The sequence below is a fragment of the Aethalodelphis obliquidens genome, unplaced genomic scaffold (assembly GCF_003676395.1).
Source record: "Aethalodelphis obliquidens isolate GAN/ISIS:26980383/991018 unplaced genomic scaffold, ASM367639v1 scaffold12, whole genome shotgun sequence".
NCBI classification, from domain to species: Eukaryota; Metazoa; Chordata; class Mammalia; order Artiodactyla; family Delphinidae; genus Aethalodelphis; species Aethalodelphis obliquidens.
In genome coordinates, this window is record NW_020837956.1 from 25,182,039 (window position 1) to 25,207,060 (window position 25,022).

Sequence of the window (25,022 nt, forward strand, 5' to 3'; positions counted from 1 at the left end):
CTATGCTCCAGGTCCTAAGTCTTCTGTGACTAGGAGTCAAACTCAACATGAGCCAGAGGGGTAATCAAAATGAATTTTTATAACTTTGCAGACTCAGAATCAGCACGTGGGTAATCAAAATGAATTTTTAAATTTTCTAAAGACTGCTGGAGAAACCTGGGGAGAATATGTGGGTGTGGATTTTAAGGGTGCCTGACAATTTAGGGAAAGAGCAAGTGAACTGAGATGGGTGCTAAGTAAGGTAGCTATTAGTATTTTTATTGTATCTTTCAGGCAACATTTCTTAACTCCTGGGGAAATACATTTGCAGTAACTGTCAATATACAGTACTGTCATTTCTTAATGATCATACAGACACTGGACTCAAAGATGAAGTTTATTGCAGATGCTCTTCTTAGACACAGAATAATTCTTGAGCGCCTTTCTTGCTCCTCATCCTGAATGATTCCTGCTGGCAGATGGCTTCCTTTGAAGCAGCCTTCTTTTGTGTCCTCTTTTACCAGCCAAGGCTCAGGGTGTGTGCTCCTTGGTTGCTAAAATCTTTTGAAAATGACAGAAAAGTGTAATTGATACAGGGATGAGGGGCTTACAAGAGCAGAAAGAATTCCTCTGCTTTAGCTGAGCTGATCTCCCTGAAACCTAGCCCTCCTGTTGGCGCTAAGTGACTTGGAGGCAGGGTCCCCACCTAAAGCTCCTGACTCAGCCTCTCCTCACTCTATCTGGATTCAGAAACAAGGAGCTTCCGGGACAGAGCCAACCCTATTATAGGTGGGGTAGAGCACTGATGTGTGATATGATTTGAGGGACCCCTATGGTCCTGCTTTCTGATGTCAATATGCCTGGAGTGCTAATTTACACTAGGATTATTGTGATTTATAAAATACTAGTTTCCCTTCTTCCCTTCTCTTTTCAAACCTCTGAATCTCTGTCTGCCTTCACTATCAGCTGATGGATGACCTTCTGACTTATGTGAGGAAACAAATTAAACAGAAGTAAACAATCTTCCTTCACAAAATTCACCAAGCTGGTTTCATCTATGGCTATTCCCTCTGCCTTCCTTCCTCTTGTAATGATGGATTGTCCTGAGCTCAAGTCGTGGATCCTACCTCTCCACAGGTAAAGGAGGTGGGAGGGTGGAGGAATGGATGAGGTAGAGTATTTTAAGTAGAGAAGTCAGAGAAGGCTTCTCTGGAGAGATGATGTTTGTGCAGAAGTCTGAGTGACCTGAGAAAATGAGACATGGAGAGATCTGTGGAAGGAGTGTTCCAGGCAGATGGACTGGTAGAGGCAAAAGCCTGAGATGGGGGTGAGGTTGACGCGTTCACACAACAAGAAAAGGAACATAGTGAGCGTGGAAAGAAAGGCAGGTGATACAGGTGGGGAGGAGGCAGGTGCCCAATCGTATAGGAGGTTAGAGGCCATGATAAGGAGTTAGAATAAAATTCAAAGTGTGAGGGGAGGCCATTAGAAGGTTTTGAGTAGGGGAGAATTCTGATCTAATTAACACTTTTAAAAGAATATGGTGCTGCATGGGGAACTGATTATACAGGGGCGAGAGCAGAAGCAGGAAAATGAGTTAGGAGGCTAATGCAATAGGCCAGGTAAGATCACAGAGGCTTGAACCAGTGGTAGTAGTGAAGAATTGAGAAGTGAACGAGCTAACAGAGCTCATTACCTATAAGACATGCGAACTGAGTGAAAGCAAGAAATAAAAAATGACTCCTAGACTTTTATCCTAGGGGTCCTTTTTGGATTATAGTCCTATTCACTGAACTAAGAGAAATTTGGCAGGAAGAGGGGCAGAGTGCAAAATTAAGACTAATCCTTGGGACTTCCCTGGTGGTCCAGTGGTTAAGACTCCGTGCTTCCACTTCAGGGGCCACGGATTCAATCCCTGGTAGGGGAACTAAGATCCCACATGCCATGTGGTGTAGCCAAAAAAAAAAGAATAATCCTGTTTGGGGCTGGTTATATCAAGAGATCCATAACCAGTACAGTACATAAGAAGGGTGTGTAGGGTATGATTACAAAGCAACTTATTGTATTGTTTTTCCTCACTGTCCATTTAAACCTGTTTGGTTGGGTAGTTCTCCAGCAACTTCCTGTTTTATTTTCCTCATTGCAATTACTAGCTCAAGTGATATATATTTGCCTGTTTATTGTCTGTCTCCCATCAAAATGTGAGCTCCTTGAGATCAGAGATTTATCTGTCTTGTTTACCTCTAGTCTCCAGCCTTTCAAACACTGCCTGGTTCAAAGAAGGTTCTTGTTAAAATTTGAGGAAGAAAGCAAGCAAGCACATGGGAGGATACTAAAACATGACAGTAAAAGGAGTGAAACCACAAAATTAAATCTTAATACATTTACCGTGAGTTAAAAAAAAGTAGCCCCCTTATCCTTTAGGAGTGGGGAAACAGAGTCAGAAAAGAAGTATGATAGATTGACTGTAGACTCAGACAAACAAATCATTTCCCTATTGATTTCTAACTGGGAGATGGGGAGGATAGGCTGTGACTTCTCCTTCAAATCCACTCCTAACAGAAGCTACACTCCAGAGACTCGGGACACAGGGTGTAGAGAAGAGAACTGAAGGGAAGTGGCCCCTAGACCGGGAAGCAGTAGGCTAGCCTAGACAAGTCAAATGGCACCAAGTTTAACCAAAGTCATCTTAGGATGAGAAATCTGTGAACAACTACATTCCTATACATTTTACATTTGGGGACTTTTACTTTTTAAACTTTACTTAAAAACTCAGTATATGGTCCTTTTGAAAATTTTTGCCTTTCTTGGCTAAATTAAGGGGAACAAAATTTGGGGCCTGGCTTGAGTGTGGTAACTGGTAAATGTGGTAGAGAGATGGTAGAGATGGTGGAAGGATGGAAGAAGGGCAAAATCAGGAGAGGGAGCTAGGGAAATCCTACAGTCCACCTTCTAGAGGACACCTCTATTGTGCAGCTGCCAGGGGCAACTCTCTTCATTCCCTCTGAACCAAGGAAACCTGCCTCAGTTTCTTCTACTCACTCCCTTTTGGCAGGGGGAGAGGGTAGGGAGGGTGGCCCACTGCTTCCTGTCTTCCGGGAAGACTGCCATACAGAGAAGTTGTTCCCAGCAGCTCAGATTTTGGTATCAGCAATTGCTGCCTTGTGTATTACAAGATGGAACTACACTGGCTCTCACCGCATCCTGGTCCTCATCCCTGTCTGCCTCCTAGCTCAAGAAAGTTCAAGGAAGAAAAGTGCCCTTTAGAGTTGGCCTCTTTGGGACTTGGATTCTATCCTTCCTGATAACATAGAGGTTCTTTTTCCAGAAAGGATGACCCTGTGTTTCCAGAGGGAGGAACCAGAAAGGAAAAAATTCTCCTATCAACTCAATTGTAGCATTTAATATTTTATTTAAATTTGAAGCTGATGAGTTCTATATGAATTTACACATTTTTATGAAAAATAAACCCAAATAAATAGCATTACCTTGCTCTAGTAATATTTTCATCTGAAATTTCATTGCTGCTTAATCAAATAGCTGAGTGAGGGTTCTCTGGCATATATGAGCCCCTCACAGAGGTGTCCACTGTGGCTTCCCTGGGAAGGTCTAACTCTACCAAAGACAAACATGCCTCTTCCACCTCGATGCTGTAATTGGTATGCTTCCCTAATTCATGGAAGAAAATATAATCTTCCTCCTTCCTCCAGGGGGAGCTCATGAATTTAAGCCTCTAGTTTAAGCCCCTAGGTACTCCAACAATGCAATATTCTCCTTCATATCTGAGTCACACTCTGCTATAAAAGACATTAAAGGACAAAACCTCTCCTTTTATACAATATATAAAAATTAAATAGGATTAAGATGTTTATTATCCTAAAACCTGACTCATACAAATATGTATGAGACCATGGCAGTTACAGATTGCAGAGGAACTTATTACTCTTTTGGAGCCTAACAGAAAAGAGTGATGCTAAAGCATTCCATCTTTTAAGGATTTCAGCTACCAAGTGAATAGGGCTTAATTTCAATACTTCCTATTATCCCTCAACTTCAGCTCCCATTCAAAAAAGCAGCAAAGTGTTAAACCACACCTCAAAAACACTGAGAAGTCCACAATGGCGAGCATCATCTCTAACAGTTATCTGTTTCTACTTTAAATCACTAAAAAGACCCTCATGAGGCAACCAGTTGTTCTCTCTGTGGGACATGTCAGAATCAAGCATCTCTAAGAGCCCTCTGGCTTCTGCCACGTTGTATTTATTCAACAAATTCTGAGTTTATTCAGAATGAGGAAAGGGAAACTACTGCAGCTTACTTTCGAGCTTTTTAGGAACAGAGAACTAACTGTAAGCCAACCTCCTAAACATCATGTAAGCTCACTTATCTTCTGCCTTGCTAGGTTCTTTTTTTTATTATTATCAAGTTTTACTACGATATAATTTATGCACCATAAAATTCACCCATTTTAAATGCACAAATCAATGATTTTTAGTGTATCTCCAGAGTTGTGTAACCACCACCATGATCTAGTTTTAGAACACTTCTATCAGTCCAAAACCTCATGCTCACTTACAGTCACTCTCCATTCCCAACTCCAGCCCCAGGCAACCAATAATCAACTTCCTGTCTCTATAGATTTGCTTTTGCTGAACATTACACTTAGATATAAATAGAATAAAAATTGTGATTGTATTCTTTCACCGAGTATAATAGTTTTGAAGTTCATCCGTGTTGTATAGCAAGTGTAAGTACTTCTTTTCCTCTTAATTTCCAAACAATATTCCATGTATGGATGCACCACATTTTGTTTATCCATTCACCACTTTATGAACATCTGGGTGGTTTCCACTTTTGGGCTATTATGAATAATGGTGCCATGTACACCCACTCATACACAAGCCTTTATGTGGCCATATATTTCCATTTCTCCTGGATAGAAACCTAGGAGTTAAATTGCTGGTCACTTGGTAATTTAATGTTTAACTTTTTGAGAAACTGACAAACTGTTTTCCAAAGTTGCTGCACCATTTTACATTCCCTTCAACAATGTCTGAGGGGCATACACCCAGAGAAAACCATAATTCAAAAGGACATATGCACCCCAATGTTCACTGAAATACTATTTATAATAGCCAGGTCATGGAATCAACCTAACTGCCCACTGACAGACGAATGGATAAAGAAGATGTGGTACATATATACAATGGAATATTACTCCGCCATAAAAAGGAACAAAATTGTGTCATTTGTAGAGACGTGGATGGACCTAGAGTCTGTCATACAGAGTGAAGTCAGAAAGAGAAAAACAAACATCGAATATTAACACATATATGTGGAATCTAGAAAAATGGTACAGATGAACCGGTTTGCAAGGCAGAAATTGAGACACAGATGTAGAGAACAAACATATGGACACCAAGGGGGGAAAGTGTGTGCGTGGGGGGGGGGATGAATTGGGAGATTGGGATTGACATATATACACTAATATGTATAAAATAGATAACTAATAAGAACCTGCTGTATAAAACAATAAAATTCAAAAAAAAAGAAGTAAAAAAAACCCAAGAAAACAATGTCTGATGGATCTCATTACTTTTAATCAGATACTTAACCAGTTATGTAACTATGTAGAGAAATCTCTTACTTTTAATTCCATTAACTAGTAAATTGAGATAATTCGCCATGTTACACACACAGTAGTATGTACCACTTTTCTGCTTATAACCTCTCTTCACTCTGGGTACAATATTGTAACAGCTACTACCCACCAGAACTAGTCCAAAATTCCATTTTTACCGCTCCAATTCAATTAAAAACCTCCTAACCTTTAACTTTAGTATGAGTTGTTAACAACTTTTTTCTATGTCTATGCTTGTTATTTCTGAATGTGTCAGCTGTTTGTTCTTTAAAACCAGAAAAAGCTGAGGAAAGTTGCCTCCTTTCCCAGTGGTGGGAAATGCCTGATGTCCAGCCACAAGAGTCTGGTGTATTCCTTGGCACCGACCCCAGCAACTTAAAATGATGGCAGGGGATGAAAACACAGCCAAGCATGTTAAATGAAAGAAGAACAAAGCTATGGAATAATAGGCTTACTTGTAAACAACTGCTTTTTCTTCTTCCTGGGATTCCAGAAGATGAGGAGTTTTTGCAGAGGGTTTCAAGTCAAAACTACTTTCGTTAAAATTCACTTTTACTTTTAACCTTTAATAAGATAACAGGTGTGAGAGGATGTCCTGAAAACAATATTAGCTTGCATTTATACAGAAATCATTGTTATACATTGACTGCTACGTATATTGTCCAAAATATCATTACTTCAAACTGGTGTGCATTGTTGGGTGTTTCAGAATTGCTGAAACTATGATAGAGACTGGTTTACTATTTACTGAGACCCTAGAATCAGCTAGGCAAAGTTTAAAGTATTCCCTATATCCTACAGCTTATACTCTAAATGTAAAAAGAAGCTCCAGAGATTGTCATTTACAAGCATAAACGTAAAATGCTTTTCCTAAGAAAGAATCCAAACAACCCATTTCCCAGTCTCCTTTGCCATAAGGTGGCAGGCAGGTGCCTTAGACCCCTCTAGTCTTGCCCCAGTCAAGAGATGGTTGGGGGACTTCCCTGGTAGTCCAGTGGTAAAGAATCCACCTTACAACTCAGGGGACGCGAGTTCGATCCCCGCTCACGGAACTAAGATCCCACATGCTGCTGGGCAACTAAGCCCACACGCTACAACTACTGAGCTGGCGCACCTCAACTAGAGCCCACGCGCTCTGGAAAACGCGCGCCACAACTACAGAGCCCACACGCCCTGGAGCCAGCGTGCCACAACTAGAGAAGAGAAAACCCACAGGCCACAGCTAGAGAGAAGCCCACGCACCACAACGAAGAGCTGGTGCGCCGCAAGGAAAGGTCCTGTGTGCCGCAACTAAGACCCAACGTAGCCAAAAATAAATTAATTAAATAAATAAATAATAAATAAATCTTAAAAAAAGAGTTGGTTGGAAGGGTGATACTGGCCCTGTGAGGAGCATCCATTTTGTTGGCACAGATTACAGCAGACCTGGTGGGGTTCTAAGCCAACCACTGGAGCAGCAGCTTCCTGATTCAGCAGTTTCCTGATCATAGTAGAAACAACACATCCCTTGGCCAGCCAATTCTACACTGTGATTTTGGGAGTTATTTCTGAAATTCAGCCCTGTTTCTTAAGACCTCCCAATGATTTCATGAGCAGTGTTAAGTCCTCAATAAATGAATCCTTTTCTGGGGTGGCTTCAGTTGTCTGAAACCAAGAGCCATTATCGTAACTAACACACCCAGTACACCTAGCATGCAAATAGCCACACAAAGAATTAATGGAGGGCTTCCCTGGTGGCGCAGTGGTTGAGAGCCCGCCTGCCGATGCAGGGGACACGGGTTCATGCCCCGGTCCGGGAAGATCCCACATGCTGCGGAGCAGCTAGGCCCGTGAGCCATGGCCGCTGAGGCTCCGCAACGGGAGAGGCCACAACAGTGAGAGGCCCGCGTACCGCAAAAAAAAAAAAAAAAAAAAGAATTAATGGAAAGGATCAGTCTGATCCTGATTTAGTCAGAATGAATATTCCTAGAGAATGTGGATTTTGAAATATGTTTTGAGTAAAAGAAATCGGTATGGCAAACATTTAGATTAGGGTATAAAGCACTACTAACAAGAGGGAAAAAAGGGTTTCCTGTGTTAATATATCTGAGAAGGACTAATGCAGTGGCCCATTTGTCTGCAGGAACATTCTTAGGCAAAGCTATCCTGGGGCAGAACCTTGAGATGAGAGTAAATACTAAGGGTACCAAACAATAATGAAAAGGTTGGATGAGAAGAGTATTATCGGATTAGACTTCTCAACTACCTCTCCTGCTCAGAGCAAACCAAAAGTAGGGACAGGAATGTCCTTAGTCAAGGAATCCAATGGCTTCCTCTCAGTTCTCTGTATTTGGCACAGTGCCTGATCCTTCTTGTCACCCTTTCCTCTCCTGATATCTGTGGCAAATCACAGACTGCTTCTTCTGTCTCCTTTTCTTCTTCCCACCTCCTAAACTTTATAGCACAACCTTTCATCTCAGTATTTTTCTTTTTCCCAGTATTCTCTCCTCAGCCTATCTAATCCATTCTTATGCTTTTACTCTCATTTCCAAAGTGAACAACTCTTTAATTTAGTTCTCCAACCTCAAATCCCCTTCTCTCTTGAGCTGTTGCCTCACTTTTCCAACAACCTGTAATACATCTTTACTTGAAAGGACTACCAGTATATAAAACTCAGTATGAACAAAACTGAACTCATCAATTGCATTTCTGAATCTGCTCCTCCTATGTTCCATCTTCTGCTGATAGCACCTCCAATCTTCCAGTGACCTAGATTTATATAGCAGGGTCTTTGGCCTCCCCCTCTCCCTGCTCATTACTTCATTAGTCCATGAAACAAGCACTTTATGCCACTCAATTACTATCCTCAAGGTAATTACAGTACATGTAAAGATATATATATATATATATATGTATATATATGAACAAAAAATATACTGTATATAGTAATGGCTGACTAGCAGCTCTGAGGCAGTGATCTTCAAGCAGTTTTGTTTATATGCTCCTTAAAAGAGTTTTGAAAAACCACATAACCCCTTGAACATTTTAAAGGTGACACCTATAATTTTTCATTGCAAGTTTAAATAAGTTTGTATCTTAATAGATTTTTTAAAATATCAAATATTCATTAAGATAAAATGAGTATTGGCCTTACAAGCAATGAAAATTTTAGGATACTATGTGATAAAATATATTTTAACCACCATATTAAATAAAGCACACTAAATCTGAAAACAATCACAAAAAACTGTTATCAGAGGATTATAGCTATTATATTTTGAAATTCTGACAGTACCAGAAAACATTCCAGCTATATTTAAAAGAAGCATCAGGACTTCCCTGGTGGTGCAGTGGTTAAGAATCTGCCTGACGATGCAGGGGACACGGGTTCGAGCCCTGGTCTGGGAAGATCCCACATGCTGTAGAGCAACTAAGCCGTGCGTCACAACTACTGAGCAACTAGAGAAAGCCTGCAGGCAGCAATGAAGACCCAACGCAGCCAAAAATAAATATATATATATAAAATTTAAAAATAAATTAAATAAAATAAAAGAAGCATCACTAAATTATACAGCTTTAGCTACTCCAAATTCAAAGCAACCCAACACAGACCAAGTACCCTGATTCTGTAGCATGCCTTTAAATCAATCAATTAATCAGTTAATTAAAGTAAAATAAAATATATATGACAGGGAAATACAGAAAGACCTGTTGGTTAAGTTTTCTTGCTTCATCATTAAAGGAAGTCTCTCAAAAGCCAGTATTTTTATTTGTCCCTTTATTTGGTACCTTAAAATTTTTTATAACCAGGTTGAAAGATATGCCTCTCTTTTAAAAAGTGGGATAAGAAGTCATATGAATGCAGGCTTGTTCTCAGGCAGATCAACTTTTGGAAAGAGTACATATAGACTTCAGAATCTGGAAGTTGAGACCCTTAAGACTATCCATGCCTATGTACACCTTGGTGTCTTTACAAGCTGTTACTGTATATTTTGAAATTCACAAAATTCACTGCTTTGAGGGAATCCATTTACTTCAAACAACTAGACCCTGGATAGAATGTACCCTTTGAGGTGTCACTAGTCTTACAAGAGAAGGAGGGGGTCTTTAAGAAAAAAACACACACACAAATGTAGTAGACGCTAGAGGTGTGGGAACTTACGGCCATAATGGTGGGCAGCAAGGGCAGGTGGAATAACAGATAATAATCCCTGAGGGCAGATGCCAATAACAGAGCTAATAGAATACTGAGCCCTGTCTATGCCAGCTGTAAGGTGGGGACACTACACTTGAGACTGCCACACTGAGCCTAGACATTTGAAGGGAGCTGGTTAGGCCCAGGTTGATGGCATCCCAGCTACTGGCAGAGGCAGAAACAGAAGCAAATCATCTGTGTAGATAGAAAAGTTTCCCCAATTTAGGCCAATAGTACACCCAAAGATAAATTGAACTCACAAATAAAATTCACTAAGCATACGAGAAAGCAAACCATTATAAATGAGAATCAGCAGAGAAAAACAAAAGATTTATTAGCATCCCCCCAAAATACAGAATTTGGAATGATCAAATATAGAATGTAGAATGGCGATATATAAAATGTTTAAAGAAATAAATTATCCAATCACCAAGACTAGAAAACAAGAAGAGCCTATCAGGAATGAAGAAGCATATGGGGTGGGTAAGGGGAGAAAATTTCAGAAATTAACATTTTAATATTCAACACAGTAAAAAAAGAATAGTAAACTGGAAAATATATCCAAAGAAATTACCAAAGGTGATGGAAAATATGAAAGAGATATTAAAAGTATTAATATATAAGATATTTACATATGATATATACAAAGACTAATATTTAGTACAAGGGCTCAGATAAGCCAGTCTTCCCCAAACATACTAGCCTCCACGAGAGTGGAGCAATGTGATACACAGAGAAAAATCCAGAAAATCATCCAAAGAAAACATTTTCCTTACCATATTAGTCATCTCCAGAACCTTCCTGAGGAGGAAAATAAATACTGCAATTGGAACCTACCATGTGCCCATTATTAGCTCACTATAAAATCAATATTCTCAATATCATCACCTTCACATACAACCTGAGTTAAATCTGTCATGAACAGATTCCTGGTTTGGGTAGACCCTACCTAATTACTAGAGTTAGGCTTATGATTCTCAAAGACAATGAAAAAAAGTAGAAAGCCCATTCTTTCAGAATTCTGTCTTAAGGTTTATTTCTGGTTTATGTAACATTTACAGTGCCATTTATAGCAAATTTTTTTAAAAATAAGAAAATTATTAGAGTTCTGTTTCCATTTAAGGATGAATCAACACTGGTTCACAAAATGTAACAGATGTACCACACTAATGCAAGATGTTAATAGAGGAAACTAAAGTGGGGAATGGGGAGGACAGAATATACAGAAATTCTCTTTCTGCTTAAATTTTTGATAAACTTAAAACTGCTCTTAAAAATAAAGCCTAATAATTAAAAACAAAAGATATCAGCTAAAACTTTAATGAATGCTTAAAGGCCAAGTGTGGGCTAGCATGTCATTTTGGAATAGCTGGGGAGACCTCATACAAGAAGTGTTTACACTCATGAGCAAGCTCTTTTCCATGGGCCTGCACCAGGTGCTAACAAGAAAGACTGGGCACAGAGCAGAAAACCAGAGAAAACCCCCATCAGTGGCAAAGATATGCAGGAAGAGATTGACAGTGCTAGGTAAACAAGTGCCCTTCCCACTTTCCTGGATCCTTCCCCCTTACAAAGCAAAGCATTAAGCTGCTGGCGTAAGGGAAGCAAACTCTTTTTCCCCCAGGGTGATAAGCAAAGATCTAGGGCTTTTGGGAGAGGAGTAAAAGCAAACTCTATCTACCTCTGGAAGAGGGATGAGAAATCCTCTTATATCCAGGACAGACTTAAGGCTCTATTGTTACTAAGATAGGGATAGGAGTAAAAACCCTCTGTCCCAGGAGGAGGTGCAAGAAATTGCCTGTGCCCAGAATCCTATACTTAAACCCAGCAGAGGTATGCTACTATTGGCAGAGGGGCAGGAAACTACCATCCAAGAACAACCACAGACATAAGATAGTGTTTGGGTGCTACAGGGAGAAGAGAAAGGAACTCTAAGAAAACCCTACTCCTGAGGCTCAAGTATATAGGGCTTGCCTAAAACTGAGGCTAGGATAAAGAAAACAGAGAACATTCCTTTACCTCCCTCTTTGAGCCTACCAACAAGCAACAGCAGAATACTTCTGGCGGGGTCTCCCCTGGTGGTGCAGTGGTTAAGAATGCACCTGCCAATGCAGGGGACGCAGGTTCGAGCCCTGGTCTGGGAAGATCCCACATGCCGCGGAGCAACTAAGCCCGTGTGCCACAACCACTGAGCCTGTACTCTAGAGACCATGCTCCGCAACAAGAGAAGCCACCGTAACGAGAAGCCCATGCATCACGACAACGAGTAGCCCCCACTTGCTGCCAACTAGAGAAGGCCCGCGCGCAGCAACAAAGACCCAACACAGCCAAAAATAAATTAATTAATTAAAATAAATTTAAAAAAAAAAGAATACTTCTGGGATGAAGCAAGACCATGGAGACACCTCACTCCCTCCACCTCTGTGATGCAGCCTTGCAGGGATAGCCAAAAACTGAGGAGGGCACAGGAACACCTGAGAAAACCCCTCAGGTACCCCAGCCCCTACCCTAAGCACAAGGTAACAAAAGCCCACCACTAGAGGCATCTGAAGTCTGTGATGCATTGCAAGTAACAATAGCAATAATAATACCTAAACCCTGCTCAATTTCGGACTAGGTAAGCCCAATTCTCCACGCTAATGCCTGACAGAAGAAAAAGCATATTCATTTCTAGACATAAATATTCACTATGTACTATTCTACCTCTAATGCCTAGCATTCAATTAAAACTTACAAGACATGCCAAAAAAAAGCAAGACAAAATATCCCACTGTCAAGAGATAAAGCAGTCAACAGAACCAGATTCAGAATGAACCTGAGCTGGAACTCTCAAATGAGGAACTTAAAATAACTATTAATATGTTAAAGAGTCTAGTGGAAAGATGAATAATATGAATGAGCAGATGGAGGATTTTAGGAAAAATTAAACCTATGTGAAAAAAATCAAATGGAAATACTAGAAATAAAAATCATCACATCTGAAATGGAGAATTCCTCTGATCGTCTCTTCAGTATGTAAGACAAAGCTGAGGAAAGGTTCATTTGATGGTGATCAATAGATGGGACACAGCTGAGGAGAGACTCAGTGAACTTAAAGATAGGTGGGTAGAAACTGTCCAACTGAAATACAAGAAGAAAAAATACATAAATAAATAAAAACAGAGTATCTAAGAACTAAGGGACAATATCAAGTGGTCTAACATACATAGAACTGGAGCCTCAGAAAGGAAAAAAAAAAAAGAAGAATAGAACTAAAAATAGAACTACCATATGACCTAGCATTTCCACTCCTGGGTATCCGAAAAAAACAAAAGCATCCCAATGTTCACAGCAGCAGTATTTACAATAGCCAAAATATACAGTCAACCTAAGTGTCCATCAACAGATCAATGAGTAAAGAAGATGTGATACACACACACACACACACACACACACACACACACACAAAACACACACAATGGAATACTACTCAGCCTTGAAAAAAGAATGAAAATTTGCCATTTGCAACAACATGCATGGATTTGGAGGGTATTATGCTTAGTGAAATAAGTCAGACAAAGAAAGACAAATATGGTATGATATCACTTACAGGTGGAATCTAAAAACTAAAACAGGGGCTTCCTTGGTGGCGCAGTGGTTAAGAATCCGCCTGCCAATGCAGGGGACACAGGTTCAGGCCCTGGTCCAAGAAGATCCCACATGCTGCGGAGCAACTAAGCCCATGCGCCACAACTATGGAGCCTGTACTCTAGAGCCCACGAGCCACAACTACTGAGCCCACGTGCCACAACTACTGAAGCCCATGCACCTAGAGCCTGTGCGCTGCAACAAGAGAAGCCACTACAATGAGAAGCCCAAGCACCGCAACGAAGAGTAGCCCCCACTCGCCGCAACTAGAGAAAGCCTGCATGCAGCAACGAAGACCTGACCCAACACAGCCAAAAATAAATAACTTAATTAAAAAATAAATCAAACTAGTAACTATAACAACAACAACAAAAAGAACAGACTCACAGATACAGAGAACAAACTAGTGGTTACCAGTGGGGAGAGGAAAGGGGAAGGGGCAAGTTAGGAGTAGGGGAGTAAGAGGTAAAAACTACTATGTATAAAATAAATAAGCTGTAAGGATATTTTTGTATAGCCAATATTTTATAATAACTATAAATGGAGTGTAACTTTTAAAAATTGTGAATCACTGCACTGTGCATCTGAAAAACTTATATAATATTGTACATCAACTATACTTAAGTTAAAAAAAACACGGGGGAGAGATAAACTGGGAGACTGGGATTGACATATACACACTACTATATATAAAATAGATAACTAATAAGAACCTACTGTATAGCACAGGGAACTCTTCTCAATACTCTGTAATAACCTATATGAGTAAAGAATCTAAAAGAAGAGTGGATATATATATATGTATAACTGATTCACTTTGCTACACAGCAGAAACTAACTTTTTTTTTTTTTTTTTTGCGGTACGCGGGCCTCTCACTGCTGTGGCCTCTCCCGTTGCGGAGCACAGGCTCCGGACGTGCAGGCTCAGCGGCCATGGCTCATGGGCCCAGCTGCTCTGTGGCATGTGGGATCTTCCCGGACCAGGGCACGAACCCATGTCCCCTGCAACGGCAGGCGGACTCTCAACCACTGCGCCACCAGGGAAGCCCTAACACAACATTTTAAATCAACTATACTCCAATAAATTTTTTTAAAAACCACACAGGAAGAATGAGGCATAAGAAATATCTGAAGTGATAACAGCCTAGAATTTCCTCCCAAATAATGAAAGACATCAAACCACAGATATAAGAATCTCAGTGAACCCTAAGTAGGATCAAACAAAAAGAAGGGGGAAAAAACACCTACACACATCATAGACTAGCTAATGAAAACCAAAGACAAAGAGAAAATCTTGAAAGTACCCAAGAAAAAAGAAACATCACATACAGAGGAACAAAGACAAGAATTACAGTAGACTTCTCATTGAAAAATGAAATAGTTTTTAAAAATCATAATTATGACAAAATATATATCATTGTCTCAAGAAACAGTTTTCAAATTCGAAGAGGTTCCATAATTTCTATCAAACTAACCATTACCTGCTCCTTTTACAAAATTCACTCTCTATGTAGTTTGTAGGCAGTTTAAGCCACTCATTTGGAGTCATAAAGTGCCTTGAATTAGAAATTCCTGGAAATCTGGAATGCAGTTTGGCCTTCTCAACCTCTTTAAATTCTTTCATTGTAAATATTCTGCCTGTAGGAAGATGAGCAACCTAAATTAGCATCCTTAAATGCAACTCCCATAGCTCTTGGGTTATGAAACCACATAACAATTAGAAACTAAGTACCAGTCTCACACTGAAGAAGAATTCTTTTTCCATCGTCTTTGTCATATTGTGCCTTTTTCAAAGGGTCACGAAATGGTGGGATGGTAACCTACAAGAAAAACACTTCTTTGAGGACTGGGTTCCAGCTCTTTTTCAGTCTATTCTAAGCATCCATGCCAAGCTCTTATGCCAGAATAACCAAGATTACAGCATCTACAAACTAACAGCAATCTAATTATTATATATATTTAACACATTACAAAGAGATGGCAGCACTCCAATACATCTCCTAACAAGGCCCTTCAGCCAAAGAAGCATGGTTAGCTCTTGTTTTAATAGCCTTTTCAGATCACTGTGGATTTCTTTTTAGATATCAATACTATACCCAAACTCAACAAGTGGCAGCTTCTTAAAGGTCAGTTATGATGTAGAATCTGAAACCATATCAATGAATTATTCAAACTCTGCTACATTAAAATCCATTGGTCCATCTTGAACTTGAACTCTGAATGAATCTTTTATCCATATCATGAATTGGTTGTTTAGAGAAAATTAGATCACTGAGTTATGTGAGGTCTTCCAAATGTTAATACATTTCATTATACAATAATCACATTCATTAATATCATCACCAGTCTCATCAGTAAAGTCTTTGAGTATTTGAACACTGTCACACATGATGGTCAGTATGATATTTCAAAAATTCAAATTTTTGTTTGAAAGTTCACATTTTATCACTGGCAACAAATACTGTCAGCTGTTTTTCTTGAAGTGACAGACTCACTTCATTAATTTTCCAGAAAATGTCTACCAAACACCCAAGACTTAATAAACATAGTCTGTAAGTCATTCTTTCAAGTAAAAATGATGTTCCATGAAAAAAAATCAGCCAGTTCAGCTCACAATTCAAACAATCATACTGTATTTCAGTATGCAGAAATGTTCTTTGCATACCTCCCATTTCATCACAGAATATTAAAAAGATGTGTAGAAAAGTCCAAGACTTGGAGGGGAGGAATGAATTAGGAGTTTGGAATTAGCAGATACAAACTACTGCATAGAGTAAAACAGATAAACAACAAGGTCCTATTGTATAGCACAGAAAATTATATTCAATATCTTGTAATAAACTATAATGGAAAAGAATCTGAAAAACTAAAAACCAAAATCACCTTGCTGAACACTAGGAACTAACACTGTAAATCAACTATACTTCAATTAAAAAAGGGGGGAGTAAGACTTAATAAAATTAATAATTTTTTTACTGTTTGATCAAGGACATTAAGTGAAATTGAATTTTTTTTTTTTTACTGTGAGTGCATGACAGTGAAGAATATGAGTACAGTACCAGTATAATTTGGTAACACTGACTTAAGTAGCTCTAAGGTACTAGCAGTTTTACCCAACACTGCTTTTGTACCATCAGTGCAAATGTCAACACAATGAAAAAGGCAAATAAAATTTGGCACTATTATGAAAAGTTTTGGCCTAATGGACCCCCCAGAAGGGTTTTGGGGCTGTCAAAGGTCTATGTACCTCACTTTGAGAACTGCTGCTATAACCTCAAAGTGCTCAGCTTACCTTAAGAGGTCACCTATCAGCTTCATTTAGAGCGGCAACATGGTGAAAGAACAGAATGGAATTCTGGTACCCAAAAGATCTGGTTTCAGGCTTCCCTAGTGGTGTAGTGGTTGAGAATCCGCCTGCCAATGCAGGGGACACAGGTTCGAACCCTGGTCCGGGAAGATCCCACATGCCGCAGAGCAACTAAGCCCATGTGCCACAACTACTGAGCCTGCACTCTGGAGCCCGCGAGCCACAACTACTGAAGCCCGCATGCCTAGAGCCCGTGCTTCGCGACAAGAGAAGCCACTGCAATGAGAAGCCCGCGCACCACGCCGAAGAGTAGCCCCTGCCGCAGCAAGAGAAAGCCCGCGCACAGCAACGAAGACCCAACACAGCCAAAAAATAAATAAATAAATAAATAAATTTTTAAAAAAAGATCTGATTTCAAATCCCAATTCTAACCCTTACCAGGTATGCTACTAGTTAGTATGTCTAAGGATATAACTCTAAACTCTCAGTTTAACTCTGACCTATAAAAATAGGGACAATAGCACATACACACACCCTAATTTGGGGAAAAACTTAAAAGACCTGCTTTGCCCTGCAACTACCAGCAGTTTAAAATGTCTATGATTCAAGGTAGGTTTTTTGTTTTATTTTCTTTAATAATATCCACTATTAGCAAAAGTGTGGAAAAAATAGATTCTCGGGAGGAGGTACAAATTTATATAACCATTCTGAAGGACAATTTCGTGATATGAATTAAAATCATGCATAATTTTTAACCCAGCAGTTCTACTTCTAGCAACTTACCCAACGGAAAAAATTAAGAAATAAATAGTTACAGGGATGTTCATCATAATGTCATTTATATCAACAATAAGTCAAAAACAATCTAGAGGTTCAAAATAAGGAATATGTTAAAAAAAAAAAAAAAGATGGTATAGCAAGATAGTATATGTGTTTAGAAACGTACCCGTACTCTGCTATTTACAGCTGTGTAACCTTGGACAAGTAACTTAACCCACCCGTGCCTCACTTGCCTTATTTGTAAATTAGCAGTGAATGCTCAAATAAAGTGAAAAGAAATCTTAACATTTGGTTAAGCTCTCAATGCAAGTTAGCTATTAATAACAGAATACCATGTATTGATTACAATTGTATATTTACATTTACTGACAAAGAAAGAAAGCAAATCATAAACTACTGAGAAAAAAAAGATTTTAAAACCTAATGTGTGGTATGATCCCATTCTTGTTAAATAAAAATGTGTACATATACCTACCCATAGAAAGAAGTGTTTTTTTTTAATTGAAGTATAGTTGGTTTATAATTAGAAAGAAGTCTTGAAGAATATACAGAAAAATGTTCATGAGTTCATTCTGGGTAATGGAATTGTGAGTGGTCTCTTATTATTTATTTTAAAATTGATTTTCTCATTTACATATCATAAAAATATATTACTTTTGTAACAAATTTAAAAGTCTGAAATTTTTTAACGTTATCTATCACCCAATTATTATACAATATTTTCAAATTTTACAGAGGTTTAATTTACTTTGGACTTTGGCTTTTTTGTTCCTTTCTAAGATATGGAGATGGGACATGATTCTTAAGATTTTACTGCATTCATTGGAAATCACTAAAGGACTACTTATATATTAGGACTGCTCAAAAAAACAAACCACATAATACCAAAATTAAAATTAGAAATCTACCTTCAGAAAATTCGGGTCCTCTTTTTTCATGTAAAAAGGATCATATTCTTTTGGATCATAATGCTCTATAAATGCATTTCCCTATAGGAAGGAAATAAAACCACACATAAGAACAAGCAGTCCATAATTAATTTTGAGCATAACAGGACTCAAGAGTCAAACACACAGTTCCACTCTTATGCTTTGAAATGGCATCAATGACAGATGCAAAAGGGAAGGGAAGACCAAATTGGAAATTAAATTTAATGTATTTAAGTAAGAAATATTATAGTGATAGAAGGAATCTACTTAAAATTTGCAAGATTTTAATAAAGGATGTTGGAACACTAAAAGATACAGGAATTTGTTTTTAGGTACTTAATATTCAAACATCTCAGATCTCTTAAAAATGCCAGGAGAACAGAAATATTTTATAGCTTTATAAATAATCAAGTTCCAGAATAAAAAACAAAAAATTCAAAAAAACATATATCTTGAACCTAGAGTCCAATTTTTTTAAATTGGTATATAAAATTAACAATTACATAGGAGAAAGAAAGAAAAATTATACTAATGTACACATTTAAATTCAGACCTAACCCTTTCCCTCCATCCTTTCCACATGCCCTGGATTTAAGAATAGTATGTGCTATAACGGAGTACAGATTACACATATACAGAATTGGGAAGGGCAGGCTGTTTGGATGATTATAAATAAAGATAACTGTAGCTTTTAAAGCAACTGAAAAAAGTAATAAATGATCTCTTAGTACCTTTTTATTTACGTATTTTAAAAAAGCATCTAATTCCTCTTGTCTCCTTTTTATAATCTTCTTATGTGAAGCAACATTTTCTATAATTTTCTTCTGGAGAGGATCTGCCACATGATCAACCCATCTTTTATATAATATCTCTTTTTTTCTTGCATTTAAGAAGTCATGATGCTTTAAATATTTACCTAGTTCCTAGTAAACAGTGATAGGAAAGACAAATATATTATCTTAAAGTTTTCTTGTTCCAAATTTTAAACTTAATTTATATTCATAAGAATAACCCACAAAATCATCCATTAATTAAATCATTTGGTTGGCTTCTGTGTGACACACTCAATACTGGAAACAAAGAATACATGAATAAATTAGACAACATGCCTGCTCTCCCTGGAAGACAGACAACAAATCTACAAAACAACAGGAGGAGGGACCATGTAGCAAGAGATATATGGGGTTCAAACAGATACTAGTATACCAGTGTTCACTGCATCATTACTCACAATAGCCAAAAGGTGGAAACAACTCCAGTGTTCATCAACAGATGAAGGTATAAACAAAATGTGGTATATACGTATAATGGAATATTATACAATCATAAAAAGGAGTGAAGTTCTGACACATGCTACAACATGGATGAACCTTAAAAGCAATATGCTAAGTGAAATATGACAGACACAAAAGGATAAATATTGTAGGATTCCACTTATATGAAATGTCTAGAATAGGCAAATTCATAGAGACAGAAAATAAATTAGATGTTACCAGAGGTTTGCGGAAGGAGAGCTGGGAAGTTACTACTTAATGACTACAAAGTTTTGGTTGGGGTGATGAAAAAGGTTTAGAAATACATAGTGGTTATGGTTGCTCAACAGATAAATGTAATTAATGTCACTGAATTGTACACTCAAAAATGGTTAAAAAGCAAATTTTATGTTATATATATTTTACAATAGAAAAATTAAATTTTTTAAAAGATTTCCAAATTGGTAGACATTTGGGATGGGCCTTAAAGAACAGAGTTATCTAGGAAGAGAAGGAACGACATAGAATGAGGAAGAAGAATATTCTATGGAGGGAATTCCCCGGCGGTCCAGTCATTAGGACTCCACACCTTCACTGCCGAGGGGCCGAGTTCAATCCCTGGTCAGGGAACTAAGATCCCACAAGCCGCACAGCACAGCCAGAAAAAAAAATAAGAATACCTAGTGACTCCACAGAAGCCCCACTAACACGAAGGAACAAGTGAGTAGGAGGAAACTCTTATAAGGTATCTATAAAAGAGTCCTCACAAAGTATAGGAAGAGAGGAACTAAATTAAAGCAATCTCAGAGCTCTTTTAAGTTCAATCCTAAAGGCTAATGAGTGTTTTAATTGTTTTCTATATTTTCTAAATTTTTTTTTTTTTTTTGGCGGTACGCGGGCCTCTCACTGTTGTGGCCTCTCCCGTTGCGGAGCATAGGCTCCAGACGCGCAGGCACGGTGGCCACGGCTCACAGGCCTAGCCGCTCTGTGGAATGTGGGATCCTCCCGGACCGGGGCACGAACCTGTGTCCCCTGCATCGGCAGGCAGACTCTCAACCACTGCGCCACCAGGGAAGCCCCCTAAAATTTTTATAATGACAATGTACTACATCTGAAATGGAAAAACAAAATTTAATTTTTGAGACACATTCTGCAGCCAATTCTTACCTTAATTATATAATTTTCTCTGTATAATATTGATTGAATAGCTGCATCAATATCTTCTTTAGCTAATGCCTAAAATGACAGAATGACATTTTGAAAATCAAATATTTGAAAATTAAATTATTAATACTATCTAGACTCATAATATTTTATGTGACATACATATCCCTGGAAAGTTCTCTATAAATCCAATTTTTCTACTTCAAATCATATCATCAGTACTTTTTAAAGAGGATTTGAATCTTTCTGCTCTCAGCTACAGTTCACTCTCGGGAAAAAATAACTCAGATCACAGACATTTTGAGTCCCAATATGGTCAAATGACTTCGCCCAGACACACATGGTAGGTAAAACCCATCTTTTTTCACATCCTATAAAGTGATACAATCAGGCCTCTATTTGAATTCATTTACTCTGAATGAATTCTATTTGAATTCATTTAGTCATTATAGCTATCAAATATTAATACTTTTTATGAACAAGCCACATTTTCAGTATTTTAAAGCAACACAATCTTCAGGAAATAGCTCATAAAATTAAATTTTTCCATTTTCATAACAAATTTTCCACAATTAAACATGTCAGAAAATGCAAGAGGTTGATTTCTAGCACACATGTGAATGTAATTAACATCACTGACTTACACACTTAAAAATAGTTAAAAAGAGTAAATTTTATGATATAATTTTTCCACAATGGAAAAAATGATTAATAATAAAAGAGTCCCAAAGTGGGCATTTGGGATGGGCCTTTGAAATCCTCTCTTAATTACACAAAAATAAAATATTCTCAAATTAACTGTCATTGGAATTAGTTGTCTTCACTTCCACTACCCTTGTTTTCCAGAATAGATGAGTAAAATCTCAAAATCTAAGAACTAACCTTCCCCATTAACACACAAGGAAATTAAGGCTCAAGGGAGTTAAGCAACAACCAGAAGCCTAGAAAATCCTGCACTGAGCCCAGAATTCAAACTCAAATGTATCTAACTCTAAATTCATTTTCTTTGTCTTTCTGCCTCAGAGTTGCTATTCCTAGCAAATCTACTGCTGTCAAAACCAAGATGAGTACTGAAATATTAAAACCACCACCTGAAAACACTGGAGACTGACCCAGAGCAGGAAGAAACTAAAGGGTAGTCAACACTTGGAAAAAGAGAACAGCACTGGAAAAGTTTTCAGTTCTTTATGGACTTTTGTCTAACAGCAGGCCTCAGTCATAGCTAAACAAGGTAGCTCAAATGCAGACAGAAATACACAGTTTTACAGATTCAATAATTAGAAGACAGAGTTCAGGGCAACCATAGCAGCAGAAAAATGAAGAGGAGAAATACCTGAAAGGAGTAAGCCATAGACAGAATGCCACAAATTCTGCAGACCAAATCTCTGGCAGACCCTTGAACTACATAAGCACAAATCAGACTCCGTGGAGCCCAGCTAAAGCTAAAAAAGACTAAACAGTGATTTCACCTGCTGCCAACTGCAGGAGAGACAAAGTTCAGAGTTCGTGTTCAGCCAAGTTAACTGCCTGCTAAAACAAAAACTCAGTATTAATCACAGGAGCATAACAGAATCCAGACCCTTTACAATGTATCTCTCATAACGTCCAAAATCACTAGACAAATAGGAAAACGTGACCCTTACACAGAAAGACAATCAACTGGAGACCAACTCTGAGATGGCCCATATGTTGGAATTAGCAGACAAGGATTCTAGGTCAACTATTATAGCTATGTTTAAGAAGTTATAGGAAAATATGCTCATAATGAATGAATAGAAAACCTCAGCAGAAAAATAGAGACTGAAAAATAACCAAGTGGAAAATACAGTTCTTAAATTTAAAAAACAAACAAACTTAAATGGGCTTAACAGCAGATTGAAGATGACATAAAAAGAGTCAGTGAACTTGAATTCAAATCATTAGAATTTATCCAATCTGGGAAACAGGAAGAAAAAAGACTGGAAAATGAATAGAGTTGTAGCAACTTATGAGACAATAGCAAAAGGTTCAACAAGTTGATAACTGGAGTCCTAGAAATGATAAATAAAAGAATGGAATAGGAGAAGAAAGAAAGTTAGGAAGGAAGATAGAATAAGAGGGAACAGATTTATCCTCCTACCTTAAAAAAAAAAAAGTTAAACAACAGTTCAAGACACTGGACATCAGGCTATGAAGGACAGTGGCCCCTGAGATACAGAACACAAGGTAAGCCTTAAAATAGCTCAATAGAGCCTGGAGAGAATTTCCAGACTGTGGCACAGAGAGGAGGAAATCAGGTGGAATCCACCTGTCTCCCTGAAATGAGCAGGGGAGCTGGGAGTCTGGGGAGGCCAGGGTAGCTACAGTTCATAGAGCACAGTACCAGAGGGAAGAAAGTCATACAGAGAAAGAGCTTTAGGGATCTGCAGAGAATTAGATCTGTAGAGGGTCCCCCTTGCGTCTTCAGGTGAATGCTGAACACTATATGCATGTGGGGAAACTACCCAAAGAAACACTGGGCAAAGAAGTACCTGAAAGGATTAGGGGAACAATCCCTAGAGGTCACACAACCCCAGGAGTTATTCCTGTTAACATCAGCCAGGGTGACAAACTTTATGGTGCATAAAACAGAGTTGAGTACTTAGAGGGGTTTTACAAAATAAGTACTAAAGCAAAATTGGCCATACACTGAATGATACTACAGTTCTGTCTAACAAAGCTTGGTGGCAAGACATGAAAAAAATCAGACTGTGTCCAAGTAACTTAACCGCATACCAGAACAAAGCTCAGCATATTTATTGGAAATCAAAGATATCCAGCACTCAACAAGGAAAAATTCACATCTGGCACCCAATTAAAAACATCACCAGGCATACAGGTCATGGAAGAAACCTAAATGTCCATCGACAGACGAATGGATAAAGAAGTTGTGGCACATATATACAATGGAATATTACTCAGCCATATTGGATAAAAAGGAACAAAATTGAGTCATTTGCTGAGACGTGGATGGACTTAGAGACTGCCATACAGAGTGAAGTAAGTCAGAAAGAGAAAAACAAATATCGTATATTAACACATGTATGTGGAACCTAGAAAAATGGTACAGATGAACCAGTTTGCAGGGCAGAGGTTGAGACACAGATGTAGAGAACAAACGTATGGACACCAAGGGGGGAAAACCGCGGTGGGGTGGGGATGGTGGTGTGCTGAATTGGACGATTGGGATTGACATGTATACACTGATGTGTATAAAACTGATGACTAATAAGAACCTGCAATATAAAAAAACAAACAAAAAAAAAACAACTAATACTAAACTTTCTTTGGGTTATTTGTATGGAAATATGTTTATATAAATGTTTCAGACATTACATGAAATTTCTAAAAATCTTATATGTTCTGGTATAATGTTATAAGTCATAATTCTAGTTATTACTTTAAAATGTATATCTCAGAAATTAAAAAAAAAAATCACCAGGCATATAAAGAAGCAGGAAAATTTGACTAATGAAAAGAATCAATCAAAACTACCCCAGAGGAGACTTCCTTGTGTTCCAGTGGCTAAGACTCCATGCTCCCAATGCAGGGGGCCTAAGTTTGATCCCTGCTCAGGGAACTAGATCCCACATGCCGCAACTAAGAGTTTGCAGGCCGCAACTAAAGATCCCACATGCTGCAACTAAGGATCCCACACCCAGCAACGAAGACCTGGTGCAGCCAAATAAATATTTTTTAAAAAAACTACCCCAGAAATGACACAGATGATATAATTATTAGACCAAGACATTAAAATAGTTCATAAGTGCAGGAAGCTAGACGAAACAGCAGACGTTTTGAGACACGGAAGATTTTTAAAAAGGCCCCCTAAAAACTTAAGGGATAAAAACCACAATGTCTGAAATGAAAAATACAACAGACAGGATTATCAACAGACTGGGTATTACAGAAGAAATGATTAGTAAAGTTAAAATCATAATAGAAGCTGTCCAAAATGAAATGCAGGGAGGAAAAGTATGAAAAAGTTTAACAGATAATCAGTGGGCTATGGGATAGCTTTAAGCAGGCGATTAAACATGTAATTTTATTTCCCAAAAGGAGAAGGGGTGGGGTAGAAAAAATATTTTAAGAAACGATGGCTGAAATTTTTCCAAATGTGTTGGGAACTATACGCTCACCAATACTAGAG

The 25,022-nt window shown here is 38.2% G+C and overlaps 1 protein-coding gene across 1 annotated transcript in view; it reads right to left on the bottom strand.

Moving 5' to 3' along the window:
- Nucleotides 1-226: 226 nt before the first annotated feature.
- Nucleotides 227-25,022, bottom strand: part of LOC113623982 (protein FAM228B) — a 34,294-nt gene continuing 9,498 nt past the window's right edge. Inside the window, exons 3-9 of the mRNA XM_027113711.1 lie at nucleotides 20,858-20,926; nucleotides 19,169-19,360; nucleotides 18,417-18,497; nucleotides 15,154-15,241; nucleotides 14,903-15,059; nucleotides 6,076-6,183; nucleotides 227-540 (exon numbers count right to left, since the gene is read on the bottom strand). Of these exons, the coding sequence (XP_026969512.1) occupies nucleotides 534-540; nucleotides 6,076-6,183; nucleotides 14,903-15,059; nucleotides 15,154-15,241; nucleotides 18,417-18,497; nucleotides 19,169-19,360; nucleotides 20,858-20,926 (702 nt within the window). The 3' untranslated portion in view covers nucleotides 227-533. The remainder of the gene's footprint in view (nucleotides 541-6,075; nucleotides 6,184-14,902; nucleotides 15,060-15,153; nucleotides 15,242-18,416; nucleotides 18,498-19,168; nucleotides 19,361-20,857; nucleotides 20,927-25,022) is intronic.